We start from the raw sequence: 9,978 nt of genomic DNA, 5'->3' as shown, positions 1-9,978 counted from the left end.
ACAAAGAATTTCATGACAGAGGGAGAGAGAGAGAGGGAGAGAGCGAGAAAGATTGAGAAAAAGTAAGAAAGGAAAGAGTAAGAGAGAAAGCTAGAGTGAGAGAGTGAGAAGCGAGCTCTTCCTACATATGAGTTGATCACACATCCTTTTCTTGGAAACCTGTCACTCAGTACAATCACTATAGCGTTATAATACAAGAAGGCTGTCCACCATTAAAAGGAATACCTCAGCACGGGAATATTACAAAAATAAACCCAAACAGAAAAGAAGAATAATGAATCATCATTATAATCAGGTCAAAAGTACAATACCATACAGTTTGACAATGCAGCAACACATGCAGTTATACAATTTTCCCACGAGAGAGAGAGACAGAGAGAGAGAGACAGAGAGAGGAATGGAGAGAATCTTTCTATAAAACTGTTTTAAAAAAAAAAGGTCTCCAGACTGTTGTCCAGAATCAGAGTGTCTTGTAGACGTGTCCTTCTACAGATCCTTTGCATATGACTGATGGGGGGATTGGGGTGGGGTGTCACTCAGTGACGTGGCTGGACTGGAGCCACAGATCTCTGTCCATAATTGAGTGTTTCTTGAGGAACAATAATAATAATAATAAAAAAACAAAAGAGTATACATGATTGTGTCTAAAATCCAAACACACACTCAAAAAGATAAAGAGATCTCTACAGCCTTTGCATATGCGACAACAGATTTAATACGGCAGTCAGGTCGAGTGTGTGTGTGTATGTGTGCGCATGTGTGCACTCTGCTCTTAGGGCAGAGCCAGAGTCCTGTCCACAATGTGCCAAAGTCACCAGACTCAGTGAGAGAGAGAGACCGAGAGGGAGAGAGCAGGCTTGAGAATGAGCTCTCATCTGACCGTGTCTATACGGGGAACCAAAAGACTGATAAAATGAAGAGAAAGGCTAGGGGATGGGGGGTTGAGGGCATGGCGTCAGCTTTCTCACAGTGATGAAACCTCAGTTTCAAAGGGGGTCCATCGCTATGGCAACAGGAGAGAGCTTCCACTGCGGTCAAACTTCTTGCCCTTGGAGAGCGCTGCCACCTGCTTCATCAGCTCCCTATTTTTTGCCTGTTGAGGACAGAAAAACGAGTGTGAGAGAGAGAGAGCGAGAAAGAGAGAGAGTGAGTGTGCGCGTGTGTCTGATCAAGTCTGAACAAACGTGAACTCTCATCATTGCTCTCTCTATCTGCTTCAACCCTTTCACTCCAGATTATGTCTGTTAATAATCTGGATTATGAATTATTCCAGATTATGACAGCTTTACGATGTCTAATCTCATCCAAGGTGACACTGACCTGCTGCTGCTCCATGGCCTCTTTGTGTGCTTTCTCCATGTTGTTCATCTTGAGACGCATATTTGATTCCTGATACTGAAAGTCTGCCTTCAGCTCGGTCAGCTACAGCGCAAAGACAAACGGAAAATAACACCAATCTGAGTAAAATTCTCTCTGATTCTTTTTCACCAAATTTGGTTTTTTTTTTTCCTGGTGACACAGAAAAGGCCTCATGTGAGAAACATCACCTTTCTGTCCTTCTCCAGGATGGTCTGGTCCCTTTGCTGCAGGAGCCGTTTCAGTGACATCACTTCCTCTTTAAGCTGACTGATGAGAATAAAGTTGTCTGTCCCGCCGGAGTCCATGGACTGAGCAATGGAGCTACTGCAGTGAGAGAGAAAAAAAGAGAAATATTGATAAGGTGAATCAAGTCCTCTGAAATCTTAACGCACTCCTTTTCATCACTAGCTTTAAATTGTCCAGCATATTAATATGGTTAGGCAACTTGAGGCATGCTTCTTCTCCTCAGAATTAAAAAAAAAAACAAAAAACTAAACACACCAAATGGTTGCAAGTAGGCTTGAAGTTTACTTAGAAGACTCTTAACAAATGGCAAAAACACTTTCCATCATGTCAAATATTTTGAAAAGACATGTTTGGAAACGTACAGTCTTTTGATTCAATTATCTAAACTGGTTTGTCAAAGTTAACATAGCCACTGCATAATACCTGTCTCCATTAGATGGCTTCAGCTCCAGTTTTGGTTTCTTCTTTGGGGTTTCCTTCTGGATGGAGGACGATTTATGACTAGGAAAAAAAAAACCCACAGAAAATGAGTCAGACTGTTAACTAACGGCCTCGTCAAAGCATATCTCAGAGATGAGGCTTGCAAAGACTGCTGTTACCAGAGCCAATCTCTCTGATCTTCAGCGTCAAATTAAACCCGTCATTCAAAAGCAGTGAGATTCTCCTGCTAACGACGCATCCTACACAGTCAACGTTTACACTTAAACATACAAATTCTCTTAGGTGTCTTGGAATCATGAACCAAATTAAACCAGTCTACTTGTGTTTGTTTTCATCTCGCTTAAAAAAAATCTTCAACTGAAAACTGAAGATATCAAACAGAGCTTCATACAAGTGAATAAAAATAGCTGTTAGCAAACTCAAATGATGCCAGCACCTAGTCAACTTTACATTTCTATATGAGCAAGCAAATTCTACCCATAAATGAAAAACCAGGGTACAGACGACTGTTGCTCTTTCTGGTAAAATCATGAAAATACAGCACAACTGTCTCTAAAACTCACTCCCACACCTTTCAATCGTACAACCACCACACTCACAAGACAAGATGAACACTGCAATGTCAACACTGGCCATTTTCAAATAGAACCTGCTAATGTGTTTTGTTTGCTACATTAACCAGCTCCGATCCCTTAGTTACATTACCTAGCCGTGTAGATGAACAATGATCTGTGAGGGAAATTTTTCAAGCTCAGACTTAGAGTGATTTTGATATTAGTCAGCGACAATTTTATTGGCTGACAATCTTTCACTACTGCAGTGACAACACTACAAGCAAGTTTTAAAGAACTATCTTGTTAGGCACCTGCTCAGGACAGATGTGTTAGCTAGTGTTGGTTTGTCAGCTCAGCTACCGACAGACAATGACAATTTAAGGAGCATCACCCTGGTCCCTGTAGCCTCTCCTGACTCACTGGACGTGACAGCTTCATAATTCTCTAGTGTCTTCTCCATCACAAGGTTTCTTATTATTCCTATTCCAGCGCTGTCTTTCATTTTCATGAATCTGAAAGAAAGAGAGACCTTTTTGGCCTCTCTGAACATCGTGGTTTTGTGCAGGGTATCTGTCAGGCATTTTTGGAACTGTTCAATTAACAGTGAGTCATCAGAGGGCGGTACAGTTTAAACTGACAATTGATGCAGCTGTCTGCCAAAACGACACTGTCTGTGATATGAAGTCATGTGAAATCTCTCGACATGTACCAGCAGAGCTCACACGGAATATGCATTATGACCATACACTCCTTCAGGCAACAGATACAAAGGGGAAAACCACTGATGTGACCAGATAAAAGCTGTCTAAAGAGTCCATTTCTGTGTTTAAGAGTGCATGTTTGACAGAGAGAGTGCGAAACATCTCACCTCTGCTTCCACAGACCCTGTTCTTGCTCTGGACTCAAGCTACCACTGAGTCTGGAACACACACACAATCATTTCAAAATATTCAAAGCACAGGTTCGGGCACCACAAATGCCATAACAGCACCAAGTGTACTGGAGGTCCCTGTGTAAACAGGTAGCTTTTGAGCAGAACACCACTTAACATAGACAGGCCGACACTTCTGAGGGGACAGTAGTCTTGGTTTTAACATAGACAGGCCGACACTTCTGAGGGGACAATAATCTTGGTTTTAACATAGACAGACCGACTCTTCTGAGGGGACAATAATCTTGGTTTTAACGTAGACAGGCTGACTCTTCTGAGGGGACAGTAGTCTTGATTTTAACATAGACAGGCTGACTCTTCTGAGGGGACAGTAGTCTTGATTTTAACATAGACAGACTGACTCTTCTGAGGGGACAGTAGTCTTGATTTTAACATAGACAGGCCGACACTTCTGAGGGGACAGTAGTCTTGATTTTAACATAGACAGGCCGACTTTTCTGAGGGGACAGTAGTCTTGGTTTTAACATAGACAGGCCGACTTTTCTGAGGGGACAGTAGTCTTGGTTTTAACATAGACAGACCGACACTTCTGAGGGGACAATAATCTTGATTTTAACATAGACAGACTGACTCTTCTGAGGGGACAATAATCTTTGGTTTTTTTAAAAAAAAACAAAGAGGGACATCCCCTGGCAGTGGTGGTGCACCAGTTAAGACAACACTTTGTGTATGTGTATGTGTGTGTGTGTGTGTGTGTGTGAATGAGCATGTATGATGTATTAGATTGCGAGTCTGTTTTCTTACTTGTGGTGGGAACTGCTGTGTCGATGGTGATGGTGATGATGATGGTGTTGTCTTTGATGTTCTTTCTCACTGAGAGAGGAAGAGTTTGAGTGGGAGGAGCCAAGACCTTTCCTCTGCTCCTTGGTTTTCTGAAGCACACGACGATATGACAACGTACAGAGCCAACAAAGCAATTTCCCATCCACCTACAAAAAGAGAAATGGGAGAGAGAGAGAGATTAACACATACTGACTCCCCATAAATCTACACATAGCTAAGTTCAGTAGCAGGAACCAAATATTAAAACCAAAGAACTTCATTTCATTTCTGAGGTCAAGCCACTCTGACCATACAATATCAGTCTCAAACCCCAGCAGAAGACTGTATGACCAGAACTAGCCAGACACAGCATTTGTTTGAGTGCTTGTGTGTTAAACTGAGTGACAGAGTAAGAACTACATAGAGTAAACAGTTCTGTGCCTTAAAAAAAATTGGTGTGAGTTTGTACACAGGTTCTGTGACATGTGAGGTATGGTTTGCATGAATGTTTATGGCTGGTATGTACTTTGATGTGTTTTGCATACGGTACAGGGTTTTGTTGTAAAACCTGTATGTTTGTGTGATGCGTTACCTTTCTCCTCCCCTCCTCCTTCCGGTCAAAGGCACACTGCTGTTTGCACTGTTCACATGTCTGAGGTGGACCATACTTCTTCTCTGAGTTTGTGCAGCGCTGACATTTGGTCCCGATGAATGCAGCAATGATATTACAGTACTGACAAGGCTTTGGCTGGGAGACACACACACACACACACACACAGATTAAATGTAATCATTCAACAGATGATATTATGGTACTGACAAGACTTTGACTGGGACACACACACACAGATCAAATTCAATCATTCGACAGATTCTCTCAAACAATCAGTGACACACACACACACAAACACGCACAGGGCATGACAAGTCTCTAAGCGAGAGTAATACTCACCGTTCCAAACTGTTTGACGTTCTGGGCGCATTTCTTGCAGATTGTGTTTGTTTTGCTACAAACATAAAGGAACATATCAGTATCACTGCTCAAGTGCTTTGTCAAAGATTGATAAATCTACAGTGGAAGTACGAATGTGACACAGCATTACTGTTCAATCAAAACTTTTGAAAAATTAAAGTCCAGTGTCAGTCTGATGGACCCCATTCTACAGTTCACGGGTAGACCAGGTGGGAGCCCAAACCTGCATACTCTGGTCCTCAGAGAGGCTACCCAGCCCTTCTGTTCCTCACATGTAGTATGTGTACGAGTGTAAGTACAGTACAAATTCTCCTGAGCACTGACCTCTCCTGTTGAAATTCCGATCTGCAGTAGGTGCATTTGACTATGGGGTGCGCTATGCGACATTCCTGTAAACAAAAAGACTGCATTAGACGGGTTTCCTAAAGAAAAGGGGACAAAATAAAGAGTATACAGTCAGCCCGTGAAGTGCTGACGCCAGATTGTAATGACCTGAGTGGCTCGCTACTAACCTAACGGAAAGAACCCAACGACTGCCCTGCCGGTTAATATAAGAGTTGAATAGAAAATCTCCGGTCAAATACAGCCACAAGCTGTGATGAGCTCACTCTGTTTGATCTTGCAACGCTGGCTTCAAAAAGCCACAAGTTATAGCTTGTTAGCTGGTAAAGGTTAGCCGGTGGCTAACACTGTTGCTATTTCCAGTTCGCAAAGCTGACATTAGTGTTACATAACCTTGGACACCCTCTACTTGCAGAACGTGAGATGCTAGTACCAGGCTCAAAACTGAAGACACAGCTTTAAGTATCCCCCTGAATCGAGGATAATTATAAGTTTCTCTCATCACACAGATGCACACAGGTCGAACCTTGCAGAGTTGTTGTCCCTGGGACAGCTCTTCGAACGGATAGCGCTGATTACACTTCGTACACGCGTACAGGGCCGAAGTTGCCATCCTCACCGAAGAAAACTATTATTATTGCTATAAAACAAGGTCTGTTACCATGCGATCTTCAATTTCCAATTTGCAATTCAACCTCCTCCAGAAAACAAGATAGCAGCCTGCGAATTAGCGGGTCATAAAAAAAGAAAACAAAATAGGTGGCCAGCTAGTAAGCTAGCTTAGTTTGCTAAGCAAAATGTCTGCAATCAACGGTAGTTGATACTGTCCCTCAGAGTGATAACTAACTTTAGCGTTCCTGCAAAAACCATGACTCTTGAGTACACGTTCAGTGTAAAATTAACATTTCATCATTTAGTTCCGTTAAACGAGCTTTCTGCTGTTTTACGTTTTCCTTGTTTTTTCTTTCTCCTTTTCGCTATGTATCCGCGTCGGCACACGGACCGGATGCAACTTGTGATTACAAAGGAAAAAAAGAACAGCCAATCAAATTCCACCAGTAGAGGGCGCGAATAAGGGGTTTGAATTATATAAACCAATTGGGAAGCATAAGATGCTCTCTTTAAAATTCGACCAGCCCTATTTCCTATGACGTCAATCCACTTATTTTGTACACAGCGCCGGATTATGCCATTGATTACGTTCCTTTTAAACCTAAATTGTCTCTCAGTCAGAGTACAGCAGAATGTTCCGGTGTAAATGACAGCGTAAATAAAATAAAATCGATCACACTAATCTAAATTTAAAAACGTGACAGATGGGCTTATGCATGTCCCTTCGATAGCTCAGTTGGTAGAGCGGAGGACTGTAGTGGCAAGTCACATTGACATCCTTAGGTCGCTGGTTCGAATCCGGCTCGAAGGAGGCGATCACTTTTCTTCAGGGTTTCAAACCAGAATTTTTTTCAGTCGGTTCGTTCCGGTATTTTAACGTCTTCGGTTTTGCGTTCCACCTTAAAATGATCGTTCCCGAACCTGTTAGAACCAAATGAAATACCGGTTAATAACGTTCCATGTAGGGTTGTGTGACATGACAATATGTATATTTCGGACTGTATAAAAATGTGTGTTGATATATATTTTACTCTACAATCTCTTTCGCTAATGTCACAAAACATTGCAAAAATGCATTGCATCACTAACTAGGAGCGTTGTCGTCCAATCTGTCCTCAGGCCGTGGCTGTGGCTTCCGGGTCGTTTGATTGTTTTGCGATCATAGTCAATCATAGACGTTTAAATGGCAAAAATGATAAACTATGTCATTTTAACGCCGCATTTTGCTTGCTGATAGGCTTGCGGGGCACATTATGTTTAGCCTAACTGAAGCTAGCTAGCTATTTCCAATATTAGTTCTCTTTACATGGTAGCCTATCAAACACTGATGAAACTGATGTCTAAAACCAACATTTTGTAATGTGCATAGCATAATATTTACCTTCCCTGGTTGCAAATAGGGAGCCACACCACATTTCACTTTCACGGTTTATCGCCGCCGTTGAATTTATGCCCGCTATCTGAAGACGTCAGAGACGCTCAGAGGAAGACAGGAAGCAAACTCCGCACCAAAGTTATTGCAAGCAGAAAATATTTGAATTAGTTATGATAAATAAAAGAGCTAAGAAATAACGTTATTGACCGGTTACCATCATTTTAAACAAATATTTCTGTTTCTCAGAACATTAAAAATTATAAAGTTTCTGGTCTCGTTTTTGCTCCGAGCGAAATCGATCGATTGTTTCTGGTTTTCGTATTCGTTCCTTGAACCGGTTCGAAGCCTTGCTTTTCTTGCGGCCATACCGCCCGATCCCGTCTGATCTCGGAAGCTAAGCAGTGGGCGGGCTTGGTTTGTACCTGGGTGGGAGAACGCCTGAGAATACCAAGTGCTTTAAGCTCGTCTTTTCATTTTGTGTTATTTACTTAATACTCCTGTCAGTGCCCTTGACCAGGGCATTGGCAGAGGAACTGGAGTTGGTCTCCGGGCGCTGCTCCTAGTATGTGTGTATATAGGATGGGTTAAATGCAGAGGTTGAGTTTCACCGCTCTCTGCTCCTACCCTGTGTGATCAATAAAATATTTCTTCTTCTGAAATGTAAAGAATTAGCCTTTGAAAATAGTGACCAGGCACAGAGATGGTTCTCAGTAGTACTCTTCTTTAGTGGAGTTCAGTCATGATACAGTCGAAACAGGAGCAGAGAGAAGAGGAGAGGAGAGGAGAGGAGACTCTCCTGCACACTGTGCACACGATGTCACCCAGACCGAGTCATGATGTTTCTGACTGACCAGGGAAGCCGCTCCTTACGAGCCGCTTCTTGCACACAAGCTGTTACAGACTGCGGCTGCTCACTGTTCCTAGTGTGTGTGATCAATAAAGTAATTCTTCTGAAATGTAAAGAATTTGTCTCCAGTGTCAAAAACAAACTAACGCCATTCGTAACATATCCGGTGCGCAAACATGGATATGTCTGTGACCTTAGCACATTTAGCAGTTATTGTGATTAGTCTGTTAGGTGCAGCAACTGATTGAGAAAATGTAGGTTCAAATTGTCTTTCGACTTATCCCTTGGGCAATATTGCACGGCTAGAAAAGGGGACAATGTCTTTCGAAATTTTACATACCACTTTTTTTTTAACAGTAAGTACGTACAATCGTTTACCTCTTATTATGTTGTGTTTGTTCACTGGCGGTTCTACACTCCAATCCGAATTTGCTAACCCTTTCAAGATTCAAAAAACACTTATCTTTTCTAATACCTGAAATAGCACAACGGACAGAGAGAGGAAACTTCCGACAAACACTAGTGAGCTGGTCCGTCATTCTGCTATGCAAATATGCTGCCATTATTAAATCACTTCTCTGCACTTTTTGCAATGACGCCATGACGGTGACAGTATGACGTATGCTTTCTGCAACTTGCTCTACAAATATGCTAAACAAAAACTTCAAACCTATGAAATACGTATTAGAACCAGGCCGTTACTTGTGATCTGTTGAACAGGAGTCATGTACGTGTGTGTACAGTATAGGTACAAATGAGCAAAACTGAAGACTGAGAAAATTAGAGAAAAAGTGATGATTGAGAATGAACTGCTCCTTTCTTCCTTGCTGGACATACTTCTAGCTTGTCCATGTTTTGGGAGAGTGTTTTCATTAGGGACATGCAACAATGATTTTAGGGGATGAGATTATCCCAAAAATATGATCTTATCATTATATTGTCATTATTTATATCTTATTATTATTTTGTGTAACAATGCCAAAAAGCAAAAGACACAACCAGGGTAATTTGCAACAAGCCTCAAAGATCAATTTATTTAACCTTTGCAGGAATGTTCAAGGATATTACACTATGTAATTAGTATGGATAGAGGATACTCCTCATAAATGCAGCATTTGTACAGAGCTTAAGATACACTTTGATAACAAGTCACTACAAAAACGTTCTCTCAGTGGGATGCTGTGCCACTTTTTAAATTGCTTCTAGTCCACAACTGTTCTTTTGCCCCATAGTCTAGGCCCCTCAAGCAGGTTTCAAGTTACTATACAATTTTAACTAATCACAAATTAGCTGACTGGATGGAAACCTATAAACCTAGAGTTAACTACATTTATAATGCTACACTCATCCAGTCAGATTTACATGAAAGGCCTGAAGGGAGGGGCCTAGAGGAGGACTCTTGTTTGGACAATTTGTCCACAATAAGCATCCACAGCCTGTACAATGAGGAAGTAGTCTGCAACCTTATGACCTCACACTGATAACATCAGTGCAATGACATAATCAAACACTCAT

At 41.7% G+C, this 9,978-nt stretch overlaps 1 protein-coding gene and 1 non-coding gene across 6 annotated transcripts; one reads left to right on the top strand and one right to left on the bottom strand.

Moving 5' to 3' along the window:
• Window positions 1-495: 495 nt before the first annotated feature.
• On the bottom strand, window positions 496-6,580 carry fam76b (family with sequence similarity 76 member B). Of its 5 annotated transcripts, none has more exons than XM_030782002.1 (10): window positions 6,156-6,242; window positions 5,612-5,676; window positions 5,267-5,321; window positions 4,907-5,062; window positions 4,297-4,481; window positions 3,469-3,519; window positions 2,029-2,106; window positions 1,548-1,683; window positions 1,321-1,422; window positions 496-1,093 (listed from the first exon to the last, which is right to left on the bottom strand). In XM_030782002.1, exons 1-10 carry the CDS (start codon window positions 6,240-6,242, stop codon window positions 1,004-1,006), a joined length of 1,005 nt encoding a protein of 334 aa, XP_030637862.1. In that variant the 3' UTR covers window positions 496-1,003. The 5 variants fall into 5 exon arrangements, with proteins under 5 accessions (XP_030637862.1, XP_030637863.1, XP_030637864.1 ...); XM_030782003.1 differs by having other exon boundaries at window positions 1,004-1,093; window positions 1,548-1,680; XM_030782004.1 differs by lacking the exon at window positions 3,469-3,519 and having other exon boundaries at window positions 1,004-1,093; window positions 6,156-6,580.
• A 382-nt stretch (window positions 6,581-6,962) lies between these two features.
• Window positions 6,963-7,052, top strand: trnay-gua (transfer RNA tyrosine (anticodon GUA)). The gene is given in 2 exon segments: window positions 6,963-6,999; window positions 7,017-7,052. It is a non-coding gene; the product is annotated as a tRNA-Tyr (tRNA).
• Window positions 7,053-9,978: the final 2,926 nt, after the last annotated feature.

Source organism: Chanos chanos, chromosome 8, assembly GCF_902362185.1.
Source record: "Chanos chanos chromosome 8, fChaCha1.1, whole genome shotgun sequence".
Classification (NCBI taxonomy): domain Eukaryota; kingdom Metazoa; phylum Chordata; class Actinopteri; order Gonorynchiformes; family Chanidae; genus Chanos; species Chanos chanos.
This window is presented reverse-complemented; position numbering and strand designations above follow the sequence as displayed.